Here is a 26,047-nt window from a genome sequence, read left to right as displayed (position 1 = left end):
TTCTGTTCAGTTAGACTTCAGATGGTTCTCCAGGTTGATTGTTCTATAAGTTATTTGTAATTTTAATGTGTTCATGGAAAGACACAGACACAGTATTTATCTATGCCATCTTGGATCATTTCCCTGTTTGATTGTATTTTTTCCTTTTTTTGACCTTGACAGTTTGAAAAGTACTGGTCAAGTAACCTATACAACATCCTTCAATTTGGGCTTGTATAATGTTTTCCTCATGATTAGATTGGGGTTATGTGTTTAATGAATTATTCTTCTCATCACATTTTATCAAAGGGTACACGATATTCACATGAAATCACTAGTGATGTAACTTTAATCATTTGTTTAAAGTATTCTACATTTTGAGGAATACAATGTATGTGAAACTTGTGTCCACATTTTCCCTTCTTAAAAAAAACTTTCATGAAAATTTCTTGTTTAAAGACATCATGTAGTCCCACCCCACACTTGAAACTCCTTCCTTTCACCTTTAGTCCAAGGAGATTAAGCAATTGGAAATGATAATACCTAGAGAAATTTGTCATGGAAAAGAATACATGCAGAGAATGATACAAACACATGTTTCTTCCAAATAAGTTCTTAAAATCTTGTGGTGACCAATAGCTCATAACATAATTTAATGACATGCCTTTCCTTTATTAGAACAGCAACAGCTTGGAAAATTTAACTGTCTGGGTTTAGGATGATGCCTGAGGAGTTTGGTGGTGGGGGGGAGAGAAGAAGCAACAAGAAAAACATTGTGTGCATGTGATGAACACCAATTCTTTAAGTGTAAAACAAATACTGGAATTGAAAGTGCAGTTGTTCAAAATCACAGACGTAAGTTTTAGTATGCTTATCCTGAATTGGAAAGTACCTACTTAGCACATTGAGGATAAGAGCACAATTCTTTATTCATACATTTTCCAACCCCATCCTACCCAGGGAGTGAGTCTCAAGAAACTAACTTTCACTTCTTGAATCATAAGTTTGCTTTTGATTATCACATCTCTATAGATATCAAGTCAGAATCTGATACACAAGACAGTCACCCCATTTTACGTTATATCATGACATTAATTTTATTTCTGTAGTTAAAAACATTTTCTTTAGAAAATTTCAGAGTATAAACCAGTTATTCAAACTTAACTGGATTACTTATAAAATTTATTTAAGTAAATGTCTATTTCAGTAGTTTGAGAAAACCAACTCCAAAGCTCAATATGTAAAGCAATACCTAAACATTAGAAAAGGGAAAGTGGGAGAGGGCATCCTAGAGCTCTGACAAGTCTATTCCTTTTCCACAGTCCCTGAGGTGCTTCAATAAACCCCTTTAAAATTCACCAAACAAGATAAATGACTCCCACAGTTCTCAATAGTTACCATTACTTTTCACATATCTTAAGAAAAAGCTCTTTGGGAGAAACATATGGCATGCAAGTGTCTTTATTGGGGGGGGGGTGTCAAAAGATGAATTATTGATTTCTGAATAACTCAATCAATATTTTCCTTTAAAAAATTAAAAGAACAAAATTTGATTAACTCCTTTCTCTTCATTCTAAAAATTACATAGTTGATTGTACAAGTATTTCACAGTAGCTAACCAATGTAAATACAGGATAAGCTATGGTTCTTACCTGAAAGTGGCCACAAAGTTCACCGTGGGCCAGCCCAAGACAAATGATTTCATGGCATTGGTGTTGCCTTCTCCCACTTCATCTACACAGCTTGCTGTCCACATATCACTTAATTTAACTTTATTTTTTATCTTAAAGTTGTTGTTATATCTAGAAAGATGAAAACCAGACAATAATTCTTATAATTTTGTTCTTAAATTTTATGAGCGTTACTGTACTTGGGATAAGATGACAGTTTAAACTAATCATGGGCAAAGAATGCCTTGTTCATTGTTTTTATCTTCAGTGCCTACTACAGTAATGTGGTTGGTTACCTTTGTCCAAAAAAACCTTTATTTTTTTAAAAATATTTTTATTAAAATAACTAACATACAATATTACATTATTTTCAGGTGTACTCCATAGTTATTTAACATTTATATACTTAAAGAAGTGATCACCATGATAAGTCCAGCAACCATATGACACTGTACCATCACGATATTATTGATTATATTCCCCATGCTGTACATTACATCTCCATGACTTGTTTGTTTTCTACCTGGAAATTTGAACCTCTTAATCCCCTATACCTTTTTCCCCTTTAAAAAATTTTTCAAATACAATTGACATTCAACATTATTTTATATTAATTTTAAGTGTACAGCATAGTAGGCATTTATATAACTTAAAAAGTAATCCCTCTGACTAGTACCCACCTGGCACTACACATAGCTTTTACTATATTATTGACTATATTCCCTATACTTTAGTTTACATACCCATAACTATTTTGTAGCTACCAATTTGTGCTTCTTAATCCCTTCACCTTTTCCACACTGCCTCCTAACCCCCCTCCCATCTATCACCCCAATAAATCTAGTACCCACCTGACACCATACATAGTTATTACAATATTTTTGACTATTCTTCATGCTATACCCTACATCCCCATAACTACTTTGCAACAATTTGTACTTCTTAATCCCTTCCCCTTTTTCACTCACTCCCCAACCCTGCTCCCATCTTGCAACCATCAAACTGTTGTCTGTATTTATGAGTTTGTTTCAGTTTTGTTTATGTTTGTTTTGTTCTTTAGATTCCATGTATAAGCAAAATCATACTGCATCTGTCTTTCTCTGTTTGACATACTCCACTCAGCACAATACTCTCCACGTCCATCCACGCTGTTGCAGATGGCAAGAACCCATTCCCATTCATGGCTGAGTAATATTCCACTCTCTGTATGTGCCATCTCTTCTTTATTCATTCATCCATTGACAGACACTGAGGCAGCCTCCACATCTTGGCCACTGTAAACAATGTTGCAGTGAACAAATAGATGCACACATCCACTCAAAGAACCATTTTGGATTTCTTTGGATAAATAGCCAGAAGTGGGATTACTGGATCCTTCTGTCTCTTGTTATAACTTTTGTTTTAAAGTGTATTTGGTCTGATGTAAGTATTAATACCCCAGCTTTTTTTGGTTTGCTTGTTTTTGTTGTTGTTTTTTTGTTGATATTTTCATGAAATATCTTTTCCCAATCCCTTTACTTTCAGTCTGTGTGTGTCTTTCAATCTGAAGTGAGTCTCTTGTAGGCAGTATATGTAAGTCTTGTTTTCTTATCCATTCAGCCACTGTATATCTTTTGAATGGAGCATTTAATTTATTTATATTCAAAGTAATTGTTGATAAATATGTAGTTATTGCCATCTTATTATTCATATTTTTTCATTTCTCTTCTTCTTTTACTTAAAAAAGTCCCTCTAACATTCCTTGTAATAAAGGCTTGATGCTGATGAACTCCTTTAGATTTTTCTTTTTTTGGTCTGGGAAGCTCTTTATCTGTCCTTCAATTCTAAATGACAGCTTCTCTGGGTAGAATAATCTTGGCCGTGGGCCCTTGCTTTTTATCACTTTATTTCATGCCAATCCCTCCTGGCCTGCAAAGTTTCTGTTGAGAAATCAGCTGATTGTCTTATGGGAGTTCCCTTGTAGGTAACTAACTGCTTTTCTTCTTGCTGCTTTTAAGATTCTTTACTTGATTTTAACCTTTGGCATTTTAATTTTGACATATCTTTGGTGGGCATCCTTGGGTTCATCTAGTTTGGGAATCTTTCCATTTCTGGGCTTGTATGTCTACTTCCTTCACCAGGTTAAGGAAGTTTTCTGTTATTATTTCTTCAAATGGGTTTTCAATTTGTTGCTATCTCTCTTCTTCTGGTGCCCCTGTGACGCAAATGCTGTTATCCTTGCTGTTCTGATTGGGTGTGTTCTGTTACCTTAACTTCTAAAACACTGTTTTAATCTTCTGTTTCATCTAATCTACTATTGATTCCCTCTAATGTATTCTTCATTTCAGTTATTGTATTCTTTATTTCTAACTGGTTCTATTTTGTGTTTTCTCTCTTCATTTTTATGTTTCCTGTCTTTTTGTTGAAGTTCTCCCTGAGATCATTGAGCATCCTTATAACCAGTGTTTGGAACTCTGCATCTGGTAGATTGCTTGTCTCCTTTTGTTTACTTCTTTTTCTGGAGCTTTGTTCTGTTCTTTCATTTTGAACATGCTTCTCTGTCTCCCCATTTTGGCTGTCTGTGCTTGTTTCTATGGATTAGGTAGGAATGCTTTGTCTCTCGGTCTTAGTAGAGTGGATTTATATAATAGGTGTCCTGTGGGGCTCAGTACGCAGTCTCCTTGTCACCTGACCTGGGCACTCCAACTGTGTTCTTTATATGGGTTATGTGTGCCCTCCTGATGTAGTTGAGACTTGGTTGCTGTCTGTATGTTAATAGGAGGGATTAACCTTCAGACTGACAGGTTGTGAGGACTGGTGTGACTCCAGTGGAGATGTTTTTGGGCAGGGGTTGACTCTACAGAGCAGGATCTGCTTTAGCAGGGCTCTAGTTCTTGCCCAGTCTGCCCTTTTGCTGTGTTGTCCTTAGACTGGGTGATGCTTTGGCTGGATCTGAAGCTGCCCATGAGCATGCCAGCTCCGGGGCCTCCTGGGAGGAGATCTGCTAAATGCCAAGTTCAGCCCTACCCTGTGCCCTGCCTGGGGCCATCTGGCCTGAGCCACAATGCAATCTGCAGAAGGCTGTGGCCTATGCTAGGCTGGGAGGTGCCTCGAGAGGCCAAGCTGCAAACTGAGGCCAGCTGCTGCTTGTGCCAGGCTTGGGGCTGCTCAGTAAATGGTACGGGACACGCTGAAGCCAGATGCTGCCTGTCTGGGTTCTGTGAATCTTTGAGAGATTTTAGGAAGGTCCGAAGCATGAGCCGTATAGGCTATTCATATGGAAAAGCCACTGGAAGAGGCTTGGGTGTGTCTGCAAGTTGGGTGGGGTGGGCTTTCAGGGAACTACCAGGGCGGGGCCAACAAACATTGTTAGTGAGGTTGATGAAGACTCAGATATGGTGGACACCTGTGTTTGCACACTGGGAGGGTGAGGTCTCAACAAAGAAACAATGGATTCTGCCAGCACTTCTGTCTGGGAGAAAGCTGCCCCTTCAGCCCTCTTCCTGAAGTCAGACAATTCAGGTTCTTCCTGTATGTCCCTGGACCCTTTTGAGTTCCTGCTGCTGGAGCTCAAAATGGTTGAGTCTTACAGGGAGTATGTCTGTGTTCGGTCCATTTAAGAGGAGAGTCTGGGACTGCAGTCGCCCTCTATTTCTTTTAACCACAATTGCTGCTGGTTTTCAGAGCCAGAAGCTGTGGGGACTTCTCTTCACAGCACTAGATCCCTGGGCTGGGAAACCTGGTGTGGGTCTAGGATCTCTCCCTCCTCTGTGGGGGGACCTCCACAGCTGAGATATCCCTCCCAGTTTTTAATGGTCACACGTGGGTGGGGGATCATTCTATTCTGCATCTCTGCCCCTCCTACCAGTCTTGAGGTGGCTTCTTCTATGAGGTCTGACAATTAAGTTCATGAACTCATCTTAGAAAAAGTGCTACATACCTCTTTGCTGAATATCACTATGGTCACCTTCAAAGTACACCCCTTGGGAAGTTATGCACCAAAGCCAATGCCTAGTCCACCCTTAAAAGCAATTTTGGAACTCTTTCTGGAATAGCCATCAGAGCTGTCATTGTATTACCCTTGATGTCCTGAATGTCATCAAAATGTCTTCCTCTCAATATTTTCTTTATCTTTGGGCAAAAAAGAAGTCATTGAGGGCCAGATCAGGTGAGCAGGGAGGGTGTTCCAATACAGTTATTTGTTTACTGGCTAAAACTCCCTCGCAGACAGTGCTGTGTAAGCTGGTACACTGTTGTGATGCAAGAGCCATGAATTGTTGGCGAAAAGTTCAGGTCATTTAACTTTTCTACACAGCCTTTTCAGCACTTTCAAATAGTACATTGGTTAACTGTTTGACTAGTGGTACAAATTCATAATGAATAATCCCTCTGATATCAAAAAAGGTTAGCAACATCGTTGCAACAAGTTCACAAACTTAATTATCAGACCTCGTGTGTCCTTAGTTATAGGACTTCTGTTCAGCTAGACTTCAGGAGATTCCCAATAATGGTTATTCTGTAGTTTAGTTGTAATTTTGATTTGGTTGTGAAAGGAGGCAACCACAGCATTTATCTACTCCACATTTATCTACTCAGCATTTATCTACTTTCCAGGATATCCCAACTGCAAATCCTCCAAAAAGACCATTAAATTATTTGGTGCTTTAGCACTCATGCCTACATTTATAGCAAATAGCCATAAACTGGCTACTTTATTTTCTATATGTTGAGCATTGAATTTGGATCAAAATCCTAATTTTAAATTTACTGGTGATATAAACAATAATTTCATTTACTATTTATAATTTGCTTACCTCCAAAACGTTTGAGTGACCAAAGGAGAGATTAAAAATATACACTATTTATTGAAATATTTATAAGATTTTCACCTTAACAGAGTTAGATGCACTAAAAATATAACCTGGAATTAATTAGAGGAATTTACAATGAATTTCTAGATTAGTGGTTACAAGATTTTCTAATCTTTAGAGGGACAAATTATTTTAAATTTCCTGTCTTAAGATTTTGTTTGTGCCATTTTGCTTTGTATTCTGGCTAAAATTGAAAAACTACCCTAAAAATAGACCCTAAACTAAACTGAAAAAAAAAAAAAAGTGGCTAGGAAATTGTATTTAAGTAGAGTTGACACAATTATTATTTATCTCTGGGGAACCAGAACGTGATCTATTTTAAATTGGCAATGAAATTGTTTTTTAACAATTTCCACCTAATTCTTCCTAGAACCTTGATACTGACACCACTATATCTCTTGACCTAATTCACAGGTTTCATGCGCATAGTGAACCTAAGAGTTAAATAGTTAGAAAACAATGTGAAGGATAAAGAGAATGCTCTGGGAAATTTGGGTACTTCCTGTCATTCAGAACCTTTTGTGGACACACTAAAAGCTAAAATGAAAGTAAAGATATTTCATATGGAAGTATTGCTATAACTTCTCATTTAAAGCTAAAACTCTTCATTAGGATTTATAAAATGAAAAAGGATTTCACAGGAACTATACATAAAGGGTAATATAGATTCAAAGCCTTATTTATGTTTCCTGTAGGGCACACTTAATGTAAGTGCAATAAAAAAAGTGCCTGTAGCACAGTGGCTACTTTCTGTATTTCGTTTCAATATTTCTCACCCTATTGTTATGGATCTTTTCATTTTTTTAAAATGAAACACCAAATTTCAGATAAAATCTTATTTCTTGATGGCAATCAGGTAATACAAAACTGAAACTACAAATCTTTCGGAAGGAAACAATTGAAGATAAAATCTTTCTTTTTTAAAAATAATTATCTATTTTTTTCAGTTACAGTGGACATTCATCATTATTTTATATTAGTTTTAAGTCTACAGCATAGTGGTTAAACATTTGTAAAATTTGTTCCATGTATTTTTTATCACACCTTATATATGGTATAAGAAGGTGGTCCAGTTTCATTTTTGCATGTATCTGTCTAGTTTTCCCAACATTACTTATTGAATAGAGTGTCTCTACCCTACTGTATATTCTTGCCTCCCTTGCCATAGATTAAATGACCCTATAGGCATGGATTTATTGCTGGGCTTTCTATTCTGTTCCATTGATCTATGTGTCTGTTTTTATGCCAGCATCATGGTGTTTGGATTACTATAGCCTTGTAGTATAGTTTGATATTAGGTATTGTGATACCTACAAGTTTGTTCTTCTTTCTCAAGATTGCTGTGGCTATTCTTTCCTTCCTCCTATTCTCTTTGGGCTTTCTTTTCTGTTCTTTTTCTGGTGCTTTTAGGTGTAAGGTTAGATTGTTAATTTGTGTTTTCTCTTGTTTCTTGAAGTAGATCTGCACTGCTATGAATTTCCCTTTTAGGACTGCTTTCGCTGTGTCCCATAAATTTTGGGTTGTTGGGTTTTCATGTTCACTTGACTCAAGGTATCTTTGATTTCTTCCTTGATCTCTTTGTTGACCCATTCATTATTTAGTAGCATGTTATGTAGCCTTCATGTGTTTGTGTGTTTTCAGTCTTTTCCCCTCATAATTGATTTCTAATTTTATACCATTTTCATCAGAGAAGACTCTTGTTATGATTTCAATCTTCTTAAATTTACTGAGACTTGTTTTGTGGCTTAACGTGTCTATCGTGGAAAATATTCAATGTGCACTTGAAAAATATGTACATATTTCTGCTGCTTCACGGTGAAATGCTCCAAAAATATCAATTAAATCCATCTTGTCTAGTGTGTCATTTAAGGATGCTAGTTCCTAGTTGATTTTCTGTCTGAAAGATCTTTCCACTGGGGTCAATGGGGAGTTAAAATCCCCTACTATGATTATATTTCTGCTGATCTCTGCCTTTATGTCTGTTAATATTTGTTTTATATATTTAGGTTCTCCTATATTGCATGCATAAATGTTTACAAGGGTTATATCCTATTCTTGGATTGATCCCTTTATTAGTATATAATATCCCTGTCTTTCTCTTATTATAGTCTTTGTTTTAAAGTATTTTGTCTGATATAAGTATTGCTATCCCAGATTTTTTGTTTTTCAGTTTCATTCACATGAAATATACTTTTATATCCCTTTACTTTCAGTCTGTGTGTCTTTCAATTTGAAGTGGGTCTCTTGTAGACAGCATATGTATGGGTCTTGTTTTCTTATCCAGTCGGCTACCCTATGTCTTTTGAATGCAGCATTTAATCCATGTATATTTAAAGTAATTATTGTTGTTATTGCAATTTTATTATTCATATTTTTAATCTTTTTTTTCTTCTTGTTAAAGAAGTCCCTCTAACATTTCTTGTAATACTGGTTGGGAGGTGATGAATTCTTTTACTTTATTATTATTATTATTATTATTATTATTATTATTATTTTGTCTGGGAAGCTCTTTATCTGTCCTTTGATTCAAAATGGTAGTTTTGCTGGGTTCAATCTTGGTTGTAGATCTTTGCTTTTTATCACTTTGAATATTTTGCGCCAATCTCTTCTGTTCTGCAAAGTTACTGTTCAGAAATCAGTTGACAGTCTTATGGCAGTTCCCTTGTAGTTAACAGACTGCTTTTCTCTTGATGTTTTAGGATTCTCTCTTTGTCTTTAACATTTGTCATTTTAATTATGATGCGTGTTGGTATGGGCTTGTTTGGATTCATCTGATTTGGGACCCTCTGCATTTCCTGGGCTTGTATATCTATTTCCTTTACCAGTTTAGAAAAGTTTTCCATCATTATTTCTTCAAATAGATGTTCAATTCCTTGCTCTTTCTCTTCTCCTTCTGGATGTGAAAGTTGTAATGCTTAATGTTTTCCCAGAAGTTCCTTAAAGTATCTTTTTTTTTTTCTTGCTGTTCCAATTGGGTGATTTCTGCTACTTTGTTTTCCAAATTGCTGATTCGAGCCTCTGCTTCATTCAATATGCTGGTGATTGCTTCTAGTGCATTACTCATTTCAGTAATTGTAATCTTTATTTCTGACTGGTTCTTTTTTTAATGCTTTGTATTCCTTTTTTTTTAATGCTTGCTATCTCTTTGTTGAAGTTCTCACTAAGTTTCTTGAGCATCCTTATTAACATTGTTTTGAACTCTGTATCTGATAGATTGTTTGCCTCCATTTCTTTTAATTCTTTTCCTGGAGTTTTCTTCAGTTTTTTCATTTGGGACATACTTCTTTGTTTCCTCATTTTGGCTGCCTCTCTGTGTTACTATGTATTAGGTAGATCTGCTATATTTCCCAGTGTTGACCAGATGGTCTTATATAGTAGGGGCTCAGTTGTACAGTCTCCCTGCTCAGCTGTGCTGGGCACACCAGGATTGTCCCTTGTGTGGGGTTGTGTGTCCTTCTGTTATAGTTGAGCCTTGGTTGCTGTTGGTATGTCAGTGGGTGGAACTGATTCTCAGGCTGACTGGTTGTGGGTTTTTTACATGTCCACAGCTTACAGTCTGCTGTGTGGGGAGCTTACTCACTGAGTGGGATTCACTCCAGCAGGCTGTGGTGCCTGCTGAGACTGCTCTTTGGGTGTGCCACTTGCAGGGCTGATTGGGTGGTGTTCTGCTGTGGTCTGAAGCTGACCGCCAGGTATGTTGGTCCCAGGACCTCTTGGGAGCAGTACTGGTGCAGGCCCAGGTCAGCCACTGCCTGTGATTGACAGAGGACTACCTAGTATTAGCTACCATGCTATCTGTGGTTGGTCACTCCCTATGCTGGACCTGGAGGCACGTGGGAGTGTCCACGCTGCAAATTGAGGATGGCTGACACCAATATCAGGCCTGGGGTAGATTCACAAAATCCCAGGGTACCCTGAGGCCTGTTGCCACCTGCTGGCTTCCATAAGGCTCAGACACTGATAAAACATCATGTGGTATGTGATTTGGGTGAGGTGGGTCTTAGGGAGTCAGCAGCATGGGGTGAGTGGTGTTTACCAGGTCAATGTAGATTCTGTCATTTGTATCATAATATAAACAATTTCCATTATCATCCGGAATATTACTTTATAAAGATACATATTTTAAAATGCTTTCAAAACATTTTTCGGCCCAGCATTTGAGAATAAAGTATTAAGGGAGTTTTGTATACAGTATCACATTCATATGATAAGTCTATGAATTTACATAATATATATGTGTATATATTTATATTAAAAAAACAAACTTGGCCAGAAGTTAAGTTCGGCCTTATTTTTCATCTCTGCATACCTCCATGTTCCATCTCAAAGGTCTTCGGTTCATTGCCCCCTTCCCCAAATTAACTTAGATCACTCATAGTTTTTAATATTTTCAATAAATGTAGAAAGTACTTAAAATAATCTTTTATGGATTGAATCTCTTAAATAAGCACAGCATTAAATCAATTGATATAAATCTTGTTAAATCATAAAAACATTTAAGTGGACACAAAAAGTTATCTCCAAAGCAGTATATGGAAAAAAATGGTGTACACCTTATGTGAGAAAGGAACATACAAAATAAAAAGTCAGCTAAAGAAGTAGATGATAGGCACAAATTTTGCCAATATGTCTAAAAAAGCAATTTTCTAGTTAGAAAGAAACTGTCTTTATATAAAAGTTTTTTGGCAAATCATTATATAGTTACATAAAACCACTTAGACATTAGAAATAGTCACAACAATAAATCACTTCAGGTAAGAAAACAAAAGTTACTCTAAATATATTATCCTAATTGTTGAGGAAAAAAAATCCAAAAAAGTGAAGGGAAATACTTTCTTTCATAAAAACTGGATACGTGTTAAAAAACAGTTTTTACGATCCTAAAGTACAGAAAATGTATTATTATAATAAGTATTTTTATAGCTTGCTTATCTACCTCCAGGTTGAGCACAAAACTATGCACATAATATGTACAATGTGGAACAGTAGAAAGGGTTAGCCACTGAAAGTAAGGTTAAGATTAAAACCCTGGCTTGGCCATTTCCTAGTACATGACCTTGGACAAACCTCCCCGAGTCTCAGTGTTCATTATCTAAAACAACTCTTGTCTTAGGGGATTGTTAAGAAAATTAACACCTTTGTGATTCTCTTACTATAATATCTAGCATACAGGACCCATCCACTACATTTTAAATAAAGGAATGGTAACTAATGTACATTTAAAAAAATAATGATTTGTTCCTCTATCAATAGCCTCTATCAATAGAATAGAACTTCAAATGGACTTAATGCAAAGGCTTGGGTGGAGAGACTTTTCTTTCTCTATACTCCTCTAACATAATCTCCCCTTCCAAAACTATATTTGTAGGTATTACCTTTGTTCAAAACACATTCTCGGCTCTGTTGATTTCTAGTTTCATGCCATTGTGGATTGAAAAGATATTTGGCAAGATATCAATCTTATTAATTTTGTTAAGACCTGAGATTTCACCTCACACCTGTTTGGATGGCTATTATTTAAAAAAGAAAACCCAAACCAAGAACAAACAACATGGCCAAAAAGATAAGTGTTAGTGAAAATGTAGAGAAATTGGAAACTTGTATACTGTTGGTGGAAATGCAAAATGGTGCAGCTACTATGGAAAACAGTATGGAAATTCCTTTAAAAAATAAAAATACAACTGTCACATGATCCAGCAATCCCACTCCTAGCTATGTATCAAAGGATTCAAATTAGGATCTTGAAGCGATATTAGCACTCTCATGTTCAATGCAGCAGTAGTTACAACGGCTAAGATGTGGGAAAAACCTAAATATACATCAATGGGTAAATAGGTGAAAAAGTGTGGTATATACATACAGTGGATTATTATTTAGCTTTAAAAAACAAAGAAGCCATGAAATACGGGACAACACAGATGAACTTGAAGGGCATTATGCTAAATGAAATAACCAGTCACTGAAGGACAAATACTGCATGACTCCACTTATATGAGGCATCTAAAATAGTCGAACTCATAGAATCAAAGTCAAATGTTGATTTCCAAGGGCTGGGGGGAGGAGGAAAATGGAGAGTTGCTAATTAATGAACATTAATTTTCAGTTGTGCAAGGTAAATAAATTCTAGGGATCTGCTGTACAACATTGTGCCTATTAGTTAACAATACTGTACTGTAGAATTAAAATTTTGTTAGATGGTAGATCTCATGTTAAGTGTTCTTACCAAAATAAAGGAAAACAAGACGTCTTTCCTAAAAAAACAAAACAAAATAAAACAAAACAAAAAACCCAACACATTCTGAAACAATTTTCTTTATCTTCGCTTGTAACTTAAAAGAAAAGTATCAACAGTTCACTAAGCATTCTATGTTATTTCTTATCAGATGAGTATTTAGTTAAATCCTTTTAGTTATCACAAAAGAAAGACTGATTTAATGGTTAAAAAGAAACTAAATGGTTGAGGACTCTTCTATGAAATCCATAAGAGGTAAGTAATAGAGACAGCAGGTCACGTATCAGTTAAAAGCATGGATTTCAAAATATGATAGATCTAGGTTTAAATGTGACCTCAACTAATTACTAATTTTGTGATCTTGAGGAAGTCACTTAACTTCTCTGCGTATCAATTTCCTTTGTAAAAACGAGAAAAATAATATCTTATCTACCTGATAGAACAGTTACAAGAGTTACAGTCTCTAGAAAAATACCTAACATACAATAAGATCCCAATAAATGTGAGGTCTCTATTGTTATTAATACCACTCAGATTAAATATAGTGTTTTGCAAAATTAGTATTTAGCCATGACCATGTCTTATTTACAATATGGCATGTAGCTGTGAGATTGTGGATAGTAGAAAAAAAAAAGTTTACAATTCTCTAGTGACTAAAAATCTCTTTGATGAGATTAGACTGTTAAAATAAAAGTGATCTTTTATGATGTTTCATAAACAATGAGAATGGGGGATGGAGCAAGTAGCAACCACCATGTTCTAGGCTACGTATTAATTGCACTGACATTCAATGTTGAGTGGTAAGTGACTTATTTTGGTTACCTCTGAAGTATATTCAAAATATGTCTGTATCCTTCATTAAACTGCCATTTCCCAGGCCCTTATTGTCTCTCATCAGGACTCCTACAATAACCTCCTATCCAGTCTTCTTGCTTCTATTCTTGCCTACCCTCTAATCCATTAGCTATCATACACAGAACAATATTTATAGACATGAACCACAATATGATGCTCCCTTAACTAAAACTGGAATAAAATCCAAACTCCTTATCATAGCCTTTGTGGTCCCTAGCCTCCAGGAGGCCTCCAGTGGTTCCTGCTTCCTGGGATTCACACCCTTATGTAGTTTCCTTCCACATTGTACCAAGGTTGGTCTGTGTGGCCAGTAGCATACGTCAGAGATGATGGTATGCCACTTCCAAAAATAGGTTATAAAAGACTGCAGCTTCTATTTTGGGTATTCTCTCCCTTGCCTATTCTCTTCCTCACTTTCTTGGATCTTTTTGTCTGAAGGAAGCGATATGTTGTTATGAGCAGCCCTGTGGAGAGACCCAGGTGGAGAACTACAGCCTTAGGCCAACAGCCAGTGAGGAACTGAGGCCTGCCAGCATTCACATGAATGAACTGGAAGTGGATTCTCTAGCTCCAGTAGAGCTTTGAGATGGCTATAACCCTGGTCGACAGATGGCTACAACTTCATGAGGATGCTTGAGCCAGAGCTACCAGCTAAGCCACTCCCAAATTCCTGACTCAGAGAAACTGTATGAGATGTTGGTAGTTATAAATTGTTAAGTTTAGGGGTAATTTGTTATATGGCAATAGATTATACAGCCTACAACCTGATCATTGTGTATTTCTCCAGTCTCAATTCATATTACTCTCCTGCTGCTCATTATGCTCCAGTTACACACAGAGGCCTTCTTTTAACTCCTCCAAAAAGCCAAGCTGTCCCCACCACCTTCGTACCTGGTGTTCCCTCTGCCTAGAACGCTCATCCTCCTAATGTCTGAATGGCTGGTTGCTTTTCATCCTTCATTGATCTTTTTCTCCCCTGACTACACCTACCTAACATATATCCCATATTTTACTTTATCCAACACCCTATTTTCTTTATAGCACTAATCACAATCGGTAACTTCCCCCTTCCCACATCAGAATGAAATCACCAAGAAACAGGGACCATACCAATCACATTCTTCATTGTATTCTCCATATTTATTCAGAGCATGGCACAGAGTGAGACCTAAATGAACACTTGTTGAATGAATGAACAATTGAAACATTTTTTTGCGAAAACAAACAAACATAGAACTCACTTCAGATATATCGGTGGTGGCGGAGGCTAGACATTCTTAAAATAGCATTGAATAGAAAGGTTATCTTTGTTAGCGGAAGTAAACTTTTCTAATGATAACAAGGAGAGAGGACAGTCTACTTACTTGATTTTGGCCACAACAAACAGATCATTGAACAGGAAAAGATGTCGCTCCTGCCTCTGCAGGCCTCTTTTGAGTTCTACCCGGCCATCAATTAGCAGAGTCCTATTGGAGCACACAAATGATGACAGAAATGCACATGTGTCCATGCTAGCAGAAGGACTTTCCCTGCAACAGATCAAAACCACAGATCTTTAGTTAAATGATCAAATATAGGATCGAGTATCTATAAAAGTATAGCTTACAGTTGGTCAAAAAATATAAAACTATAAATTTTTTTATTAGTTTCACGTGTACAAAACAACATAGTGATCAGACATTTATATACCTCACAAAGTGATAATCCCAATAAGCCTATTACCCATCTGACACTGTACTTAGTTAATACATTATTGACCATATTCCCTATGCTGTACGTTACATGCTGTGAATACATATATAACCAGACAGTTCTGATTACAGCAAACTACTTCTTGAGCAACATTAACCAAAGTTATATATATCAGGGGTACCAAAAGTGGACACTTTGGTTAACGTTGCTCAAGCAGTAGTTCACCGTAATCAGAATTGTCTGGTTACTGATGGCAACCACTTTGAGCACCTCTTGTAATTGCAGAAGTCAAACATGACTTGTATTCATCTTTTGTTATTGGTACATATTGAGTATTACAATTTTAATACAGTTTTCCTTTCTTAAAATGTGTATACATTTTTTGGCACCCCATATATATTTAAAATTATAGTTGACAATATTATTTTATAATAGTTTCAGGTGTACAATGCAATGGTTGGGCATTTTTTATAATTTAACAAGTGATTCCCCCAATAAGTCTAGTACCCATCTGACACTATAGTTTTTATATTACTGACTATATTCCCCATACTGTATTTCACATCCCTTGACTATTTTGTGACTACCAATTTTGTACTTTCCAATCCCTTCACCTTTCTCACCCATTCCCCAACTCCTTTCCCCTCCCCCATCTAGCAACCATCAGTTTGTTCTCTGTATATGTGAGTCTTATTTCTGTTTTGTTCGTTCTACCCGAACAGAATCTGTTCTTTAGATTCCACATATAAGCAAGACCATATGGTATTTGTCTTTCTCAGTCTGACTTATTTCACTTGGCATATCTCCTAGATCCATCTATGTTGTTGCAAATGGTAAGATTTCATTCTTTTTTATGGCAGAGTAATACTCAATTGTATAAATGTCCACAATTTCTTTATCCAATTGTCTGTTGATGGGCATTTCGGTTGTTTTCTTATCTTGGCTATTGTGAATAACGTTGCAGTAAACATAGCGATGCATACATTTTTCTGAATAATTGTTTTGGATTTCTTTGGATAAATACCCAAGAGTGGAACTGCTGTGTCATAAGGTAGTTCTATTTTTAATTTTCTGAGGAACCTCTATACTGTTTTCCATAGTGGCTGCACCAGTTTGCAATCCCACCAACAGGTCACAAGTATTCCCTTTTCTCCACATCCTCGTCAGCACTTGTTGGTTGTTGATTTATTGATGATAGCCATTCTGACAGGAGTGAAGTGGTATTTCATTGTGGTTTTTATTTGTATTTCTCTGATGATTAGTGATGTTCAGCATCTTTTCATATGTCTATTAGCCATCTGAATGCCCTCTTTGGAGAAATGTCTGTTTAGGTCCTCTGCCAATTTGTAACCGCATTGTTTATTTTTTGGTGTTGAGTAGTATGAGTTTTTTTGTCACTAATTTTGAAAATTAATAATCCCTTTTCAGATGTATCAGATGTATCATCTTCTTCTATTCTGTATGATGTCTTTTTGTTTTGTTGATGGTTTCCTTTGCTGTGCAAAACCTTTTTAGCTTGATATAGTCCCATTTGTTTATTTTTTCTTTTGTTTCCCTTGTCTGAGGAGATATATCAGTAAACTGTTACTATGGTAATGTCTAAGAGTTTACTTTCTATATTGTCTTCTAGAAGTTCTATGGTTTTGGGTTTTACATTTAAGTCTTTAATCCATTTTGAGTTTATTCTTATATATATGGAGTAAGAAGTTGGTCCAGTTTCAGTTTTTGGCACATATCTGTCTAGCTTTCCCAGCACCATTTATTGAATAAACTGTATTTATCCCAATGTATATTCTTGCTTCCTTTGTCATAGATTAACTGACCACATAGGCTTAGATTTATTTCTTCGCTCTCTATTCTGTTCCATTGATCTATGTGTCTGTTTTTATGTCAATACCATGCTGTTTGATTACTATGGCCTTATAGTATAGTTTGATATCAAGTAGTGTGATACCTCCACTTTGTTTTTTTTCCTCATGATTGCCATGTCTATTTGGGGTCGTTTATGGTTCCATGTAAATTTTAGGATTATCTGTTCTACTTTTGTTAAAAATGTCATTGGTATTTTGATAGGAATTGCATTGAATCTATAGATTGCTTTGGGTAGAATGGACATTTTAACCATATTACTTCTTCCTATCCATGAGCATGGTATATCTTTTAATTTATTTGTATCTTCTTTAATTTCTCTTTTCAATGTCTCATAATTTTCTAAGTACAGGTCTTTTACTTCCTTAGTTAAATTTATTCCTAGATATTTCATTTATTTTTGATGCAATTGTAAATGGGATTGTTTTCTTAATTTCTCTAACAGTTCATTATTAGTGTATAAAAATGTAACCAATTTCTGAATATTAATTTTGTATCCTACTTTGCTAATTTCATTTATGAGTTCTAATAGCTTTTTATGTGGAAACTTTAGGGTTCTCTCTATATAGTACTATGTCATCTGCAAATAATGACAATTTTACTTCTTCCTTTCCAATTTAGATGCCTTTTATTTCTTTTTCTTGTCTGATTGCTGTGACTATACCTTCCAGTACTATGTTGAATAAAAGTGGTGAAAATGGACATATTTGTCTTGTTCCTGATCTTAAGAAAGCTGTTAGCTTTCCCCCATTGAATATATTACCTATGGGTTTGTCAGATAAGGGCTTTATTATATTGAGATGTGTTCCCTCTGTTCCCAGTTTGATCAGAGATTTTATCATAAATGGATGTTGATTTTGTCAAACACTTTCTTTGCATCTATTGGTATGATCATATTATTTTTATTTTTCATTTTGTTTATGTGGTGTATCACATTAATTGATTTGTAAATATTGAACCAACCTTGCATACCAGAAATAAATCCCAATTGGTCGTGGTGTATGATCTTTTTAATGTATTGCTGAATTTAGTTTTGTAATATTTTGTTGATAATTTTCACATCTATGTTCCTTAGGGATATTGGCCCATAGTTTTATTTTCTTTTTGTAATGTCTTTGTCTAGTTTTAGAATCAGCTTAATGGTGGCCTCATAAAATGAGTTTGGGAGCCTTCCCTCCTCTTGAACTTTTTGGAATAGTTTGATAAGAATAGGTGTTAATTCTTTTTTGAGTGTTTGGTAAAATTCACCTGTGAAGCCACCTGGTCCAGTATGTTTGTTTGTGGGGAGCTTTTTGATTACTGATTTGATTTTGTTGGTAGTAATCGGTCTGTTCAGATTTCCTGTTTCTTCTTGATTCAGCCTGGGAAGACTGCTTCTAGGAAATTATCCATTTCTTCCAGTTGTCCAATTTGTTGGCATACAGTTGCTTATAGTATTTTCTTAAATTTTTTTGTATTTATGTGGTGCCATTGGCACTTTTCTTTCATTGCTGATTTTACTTAATTTGGTCCTCTCTCTTTTATTCTTGATGAGTCTGGTTAAAGGTTTGTCAGTTTCAGCTTCTCAAAAAATCAGCTCTTGGTTTCATTGCTCTTTTATATTGTATTCTTAGAATCTGTTTCATTTATTTCCATTCTGATCTTTACTATTTCATTCCTTGCACTCTCTTTGGGCTTTGTTTGCTGTTCTTTTCCCAATTCTCTTAGGTATAAAGATAAGACTGTTGATTTGAGATTTTTCTTGCTTATTTAGATAGGCCTGCATTGCTGTGAATTTCCGTCCTAGGACTGCTTTTGCTGTGTCCCATAGATTTGGGGTCATTGTGTTTTCATTTTTCTCAATGTATCTTTTGATTTCTTCCTTAATATCATTGTGAACCCATTCATTATTTAGTCGCATGTTATTTAGCCTCCATGTGTTTGTGTTTTCAGTTTTTTTTCTTGTAAATGATTCTAGTTTCATATCATTGTAGTAGGAGAAGAAATTGATGATTTCAATCTTCTTAAATTTATTGAGACTTGTTTTGTGGCCTAACGTGTCTATCTTGGAAAATGTTCCATATGCACTTGAAAAGAATGTATATTATTTAATTGATAAAAATATCAATTAAATCCACTGGTCTAGTGTGTCATCAGAGGATGCTGTTTCCTTGTTGATTTTCTGTCTGGAAGATCTGTCCAATGATGTCAGTGGGGCGTTAAATTCCCCTACTATGATTGTGTTACTGTTGATCTCTGCTTTTATGTTGGTCAATATTTGTTTTATATATTTAAGTGCGCCTATGTTGGATGCATAGATATTTACTAGGGTTATGTACTTTTGTTGGACATTATGTAATGTCCTTCTTTGTTTCTTATTATAGTCTTTGTTTTAAAGTCATTTTGTCCGAGATAATTATTCCTACCCTAGCTTTTTTCTCATTTCTATTTGTGTGAAATATCTTTTTCCATCCCTTTACTTTCAGTCTATGTGTGTCTTTAGATCTCAGGTGCGTCTCTTGTAGACAGCATATACATGGGTCTTGTTTTCTTATCTATTCAGCTACCTTATGTTTTTTGATTGGTGAACTTAATCCATTTATATTTAAAGTGATTATTGATAGATATATAGTTACTGCCATTTTATTATTCATATTTTTAATATTCTTTTGTTTGTTTTCTCCTTTCTTCTGCTTAAAGTAGTCCTTTTAGTATTTCTTATAATACTGGCTTGGTGGTAATGTATTCTTTTAGATTTGTTGACTGTGAAGCTCTTTATCTGTCCTTCAATTTTAAATGATAGCCTGGGTAGAAGAGTCTTGGTCATAGGCCTTGTTTTTCATCACTCTGAATAATTCCTGCTACTCCCTTCTGGCTTACAAATCTTCGGTTGAGAAATCAGCTGATAGTCTTATGGGAGCGCCATTGTAAGGAACTAGTTGTCTTTCTCTTGCTGCTTTTAGGATACTCAATTTGTCTTTAACATTTGCCATTTTAATTAGAATGTGTCTGGTGTGGGCCTATTTGGGGTAATCTTGCTTGGGACTCGCTGTGCTTCCTGGCCTTGTATGTCTTATTTCCTTCACCAGGTTAGGAAAGTTTTCAGTCACTATTTCTTCAAATACATTCTCGATCCCTTGCTCCCTCTCTTTTCCTTCTCGTACTCCTATGATGCAAATATTGTTACACTGGACGGTGTTCCAAAGGTCCCTTAAACTATCTTCGTTTTTTTCTTTTTTCCATTATTTTTCTTTTTGTTGTTCCAAGTGGGTGTTTCAGCTACCTTGTCTTCTAAATCACTGATTCCATTCTCTGCTTCATCTAATCTAGTGTTGATTCCTTCCAGTGTAGTCTTCATTTCAGTTTTAGTATTCTTTATTTTAACTGGGTCTTTTTTATGGTTTCTATGTCCTTCTTTATGCTTACTATCTCTTTGTTGATGTTCTCAGTAAGTTCCTTAAACCTTCTCATAGCCAGTGTTTTAAACTCTGTCTCTGATAGGTTGGTTGCCTCCATTTCTTTTTTTTAAATTTATTTTTTAAAATTAAATTTTATTGGGGTGACAATTATTAGTAAAGTTACATAGGTTTCAGTTGTACAATTCTGCAATACATCATCTATATATCTCATTGTGTGTTCACCACCCAGAGTCAGTTCTCCTTCTATCACCATATATTTGATCCCTTTTACCCTCACCTACAACCCCCACCCCCTTACCCTCTGGTAACCCCCTAAACTATTGTCTATGTCTATGAGTTTCTGTTTCTTCATTTGTTTGTCTTGTTCCTTTGTTGTTTTCAGTTTTATATACCACATATCAGTGAAATCATATGGCTCGCTACTTTTTCTGTCTGACTTATTTCGCTTAGCATAATAATCTCAAGATCCATCGATGTTGTTGCAAATGGTACTATTTCATCTTTTCTTATGGCAAAATAGTATTCCATTGTGTATATACACCACAACTTCTTTATCCAATCATCTCTTGAAGGACACTTTGTTTCAGAGTCTTGACCACTGTATATAAACCTGCAATGAACATTGGAGCACATATATCTTTACAGATCCATGTTTTCAGATTTTTTGGGTAGATACCCAGGGGAAAGATTGCTGGGTCATATGGTAATTCTATTCTTAATTTTTTGAGGAATCTCCACACTGCCTAGCAGCTGCACCTATCTGCATTCCCACAAACAGTGTATGCCTATTTTTTAATTGGATTTTTGTTGTTGTTGTTGAGTTGTATGAGTTTCATATATATTTTGGATATTAGCCCCTTATCAGAGGAGTTGTTTGCAAAAATCTTCTCCCATTCAGTCTGTTGCCTCCTTATTTTGTCGGTGGTATCTTTTGCTGTGCAGAAGATTTTTAGTTTGACATAGTCCCATTCATTTATTTTGCTTTTACTTTCCTTGCCTTTGAAGTCAAATCCATAAAATCCTCTTTGAACCGAAGATCCATAAGTTTAGTACCTAATGTTTTCTTCTATGCAGTTTATTGTTTCAGGTCTTATGTTTAGGTCTTTGATCCATTTTGAATAAATTTTGGTACACGATGACAGCTGTCTAGTTTCATTCTTTTGCACGTTGCTTTCCAATTTCTCAGCACCATTTATTGAAGAGTCTGTCTTTTCTCCATCATATGTTTTTCGCTTCTTTGTCAAAAATTGTCCATATTTATGTGGGCTTATTCTTGCATTCTCAATTATATTCCATTGGTCTGTGTGTCTGGTTTTCTGCCAGGCCCACAGTGTTTTGATTATTGTTGCCTTACAGTACAAGCTGAAGTCAGGGAGTGTGATACCTCCAGCATTGTTCTTTTTTCTTAGGATTGCTTTGGCTATTTAGGATCTTTTGTCATTCCATACAAATCTGATGATTTTTGTTCTATTTCTTTAACAAATGTCATTGCGATTTTGATGGGGATCACATTATATCTGTATATTGTTTTGGTTATAATATGGCCATTTTAACTATGCTGTTTCTTCCAATCCATGAACACAGAATGTCTTTCCATTTTTCATGTCTTCTTCAATTTCTTTTACAAATGTCTTATGGTTTTCAGTGTATAGGTCTTTCCCATCCTTGGTTAAGTTTATTCCTAGGCATTTTATTCTTTTTTTTGCAATTGCAAAATTGATTTTTTAAATTTCTTTTTCTGAGCTATCATGTTAATTTATAGGAATCCAATGGACTTTTGTACGTTGATTTTGTAGTCGGCAACATGACTATTCGCTTATTGTTTCTAATAGCTTTTTCGTGGTCTTTAGGATTTCTAAATATAGCATCATGTCATCTGCAAAAAGTGATAATATCACTTCTTCATTCCCATTGCTCTGGCTAGGACTTCCAGTACTATGTTGAAAAGCAGAGGTGATAGGGGACAGCCCTGTCGTGTTCCTGAACATAGAGCAAAGGGCTTCAGGTTTTTGCCATTAATTATGATGGTTTGTCATATATGGCCTTAATTATGTTAAGGTATTTTCCTTCTTCCCATTTTATTAACTGTTTAACTCATAAATGGATGTTGTATTTTGTCAAATGCTTTTTCTGCATCTATTGATATAACCATATAATTTTTGTCCTTTCCTTTGTTTATGTGGTGTATCATACTGATCAATTTGAGTATGTTGAAACTTCCTTGTGCCCCTGGGATGAACCCCACGTGGTCGAGATGTATAATCTTTTTAATGCATTGTTGCATTCGATTTGCTAGAATTTTGTTTAGGATTTTTGCGTCTGTATTCATCAGAGATATTGGTCTGTAGTTTTCTTTTTTTGTGTTATCCTTACCAGGTTTTGGTATCAGGGTAATATTGGCCTCATAAAATGAGTTAGGGAGTATTGTTTCTTCTTCAATTTTTTGGAAGAGTTTGAGCAGGATTGGTATTAGATCCTCTTTCAAAGTTTGGTAGAATTTACTAGTCAAGGCATCTGGACCTGAACTTTTGCTTTTGGGAAGGTTTTGGATGACTGATTCAATTTCGTTACTGGTGATCGGTCTGTTTAGATTTTCCAGTTCTTCATGGTTCAGCCTAGGAAAGCTATACGTTTCTAAGAATATGTCCATTTCTTCTAGGTTATTGAATTTGGTGGCATATAGTCCTTCACAGTATTCTTGGATGATCCTTTGTATTTCTGTGGCATCCATGGTAACTTCCCCTCTTTCATTTTTGATTTTGTTTATTTGTGTCTTTTCTCTTTTTATCTTAGTGAATCTAGTCAAGGTTTTGTCAAATTTTATTAATCTTTTCAAAGAACCAGTTCTTGTTGCATTAATTTTTCTATTGTCTTTCTGTTCTCTGTTTCATTTAGTTGTGCTTTGATTTTTATTATTTCCTTCATTCTGCTGACTTTGGGTTTCATTTGTTCTTTTTTTAGTTTTTAAAGGTGTAACGTGAGGTTATTTATCTGGGATTTTTCTTCTTTCTTGAGATAGGCCTGTAATGATATAAATTTCCCTCTTATGACTGTTTTCACTGCATGCCAAATTTTTGGTAGGATTTATTTTCATTGTCATTTGTTTCTATGTATCTTTTGATCTCTCCTCTTATTTCTTCTTTGACACAGTTGTTCTTTAAAAGTATGTTGTTTAATCTCCACTTATTTGCGGTTTTTCCTCCTTTCTTTTTGCAGTTGATATCCAATTTCAAAGCCTTGTTTATAGAGATATGCTTGGTATGATTTCAATTTTCTTAAATTTGCTGAGGTTAGTTTTATGTCCCAATATATTGTCTATCCTTGAGAATGTTCCATGTACACTAGAAAAGACTGTATAGTCTGCTGTTCTAGGATGAAGTGCTCTATAAATGTCAATTATGTCCATTTCATCTAATGTGTCATTTAGGGCTGCTATTTATTTCTTTGTTTATTTTCTGTTTGGATGATCTCTCTGTAGCTGTCAATGATGTATTTAGGTCCCCTACTATGATTGTGTTTTGGTCAATTTCTCCCTTTAGTTCTGTTAGTAGTTGCTTTGTATATTTCAGTGCTCCCTGATAGGGGCCATAAATATTGATGACTGTTATGTCTTCATGTTGTATAGTCCCCTTTATCATTATGAAATGCCCATCTTTGTCTCTTGTTACCATTTTCCATCCTGAAGTCTGTTTCATCTGATATCAGTACAGCTACACCTGATTTTCTCTGATCACCATTTGCTTGGAGTGTCAATTTCCACCCTTTCACTTTGAGTCTATGCTTGTCCTTGTAGGTGAAATGTGTCTCTTGGAGGCAGCATATGGTTGGGTTTAGTTCTTTGATCCAATCTGCTACTCTGTGCCTTTTTTATTGGTGAGTTCAGTCCATTTACATTTAGGATGATTACTGATATATGAGGATTTACTATCATTCTGTCTTTGGTTTTCCAGTAGGACTGTGTCTCCATTGTTTCTTTGCCTTTTTGTTTCTGTCTATTATTTCAGTGTGGTGGTATTCTATGAATTTTCCCTCCGTTTCTTCTTTATGTAATATATTTCAGTTCTGTATTTCTTTTTTGAGTGGCTACCATTAAGATTATTAAAAGAAAGTTTCGTATTTAGAGTATTCCATTTTCTTCAGCACGCTTACTTTCTCCATTCCCTTGGGCTGGTTAAGACCTTTACTCTCTTCCCTTTTATGTTTCAGTTGTCATAAATTATCCTTATTTATTCTGTGAGTTGGGTTTCTGCATTACAGTAGCAAGTTGTCTTTTTCCTCCTTTTTAAAAGTGTTTGTTTTTTCTTCTTTACTCTGTATGCTATGTTTAAATGTATAGTGTCCTATATGTTTAGGGTTTGCCATTTCCTGCTTCTATCTGTTTGTAATACTACTCATGGTTTTGTATTCTTTTGCTTTGTTGTCTCAGGTCAAATAACCTCTTTCAGTATTTCTTGTAGTGCAGGTCGTGTGTTAGAAAAGTTTCTCAGCTCTGGAAAGGTCTTTATTTCTCCTTCATATCTAAAGGATATCTTTTCTGGATACATTATTCTTGGCTCATAACTTCTCTCTTTTAATGGTTTGAATATTTGATTCCACTCCCTCTTGTCTTGTATAGTTTATGCTGAAAAATCTGATGATAATCTAATGGGCTTTCTTTTGTAAGTTACCATCTTCTTTTCCCTGCCTGCCTTGAGGATTCTTTCTTTGTCATTGATTTTTGACAGCTTCAATACAATGTGTCTTGGAGAAGGCCTGTTGGGATTGAGGAAATTAGGTGTTCTATTTGTTTCTTGGATTTGTGGACCCATTTCTTTGCACCAGTTTGGGAAGTTCTCGTCGACTATTTGTTTGAATGTACTCTCTGTCCCCTTCTCCCTTTCTTCTCCTTCTGGAATGCCCATTATTCTTATATTGCTCTTTCTGATGTAGTAAAAAAATTCTTGTAGAGTTATTTCATTTCTTTGAATTCTCAAGTCTTCTATGTATTAGGTAGATCTCCTATGTCTCTCAGGCCTTGCTGGTTGGCTTTATATAGTATGTGTCCTGTGTGGTCCAATGGCGTAGTGTCCCTGATCTCCTGTGTGTGTTCCAGGAGTGTCCCTTGTGTGTATTCTGTGGGTGTAGTTTCATCTTGATTCCTTTTGGCACACAGTGGGTGGGAGTGACTCCCAGGTTGACTAGGAGGGGCTGAACCCTTAGAGGAGGATTCACCTAAGTGGGCTCTTGTGCCTGTTGAGACTACCCTTTGGGTGTGCCACTTGTTGGGCTAATCAGGTAGTGATCTGATGTGGTCTAAAGCTGGTCTCTGGATGTGCTGTTTCTGGTGTCTCTTGGGAGGTGCTCCCATGCAGGCCATTTTCAGCCTTGCCTGAGAAATCAGCTGATTTCTCAACAGAGCTACCTGGTAGGAGCTACAAAGCTATATGTGGTTGGTTGCTACCTGTGCTGGACTTGGAAGCATGTGGAGGTGGCCTCACTGTAAACCGAGGCCAGCTGCCACAA

The 26,047-nt window shown here is 35.8% G+C and overlaps 1 protein-coding gene across 5 annotated transcripts in view; it reads right to left on the bottom strand.

Moving 5' to 3' along the window:
* ARHGAP20 (Rho GTPase activating protein 20) overlaps nt 1-26,047 on the bottom strand; it is a 142,708-nt gene that overhangs the window by 49,277 nt on the left and 67,384 nt on the right. For 4 of the 5 annotated variants that reach the window (XM_019715315.2, XM_019715312.2, XM_074335514.1 and 1 more), the window contains exons 3-4: nt 14,951-15,115; nt 1,632-1,781 (exon numbers count right to left, since the gene is read on the bottom strand). In XM_019715315.2, coding sequence (XP_019570874.2) covers nt 1,632-1,781; nt 14,951-15,115 — 315 coding nt within the window. Of the gene's footprint in view, nt 1-1,631; nt 1,782-14,950; nt 15,116-26,047 lie in introns of those variants that run through there. The other variant, XM_074335515.1, reaches the window with a different exon arrangement.

The sequence above is a fragment of the Rhinolophus sinicus genome, linkage group LG06 (assembly GCF_036562045.2).
Source record: "Rhinolophus sinicus isolate RSC01 linkage group LG06, ASM3656204v1, whole genome shotgun sequence".
NCBI classification, from domain to species: domain Eukaryota; kingdom Metazoa; phylum Chordata; class Mammalia; order Chiroptera; family Rhinolophidae; genus Rhinolophus; species Rhinolophus sinicus.
The sequence above is the reverse complement of the archived record's forward strand: the minus strand, read 5'-3'. Positions and strand labels throughout refer to the sequence as shown.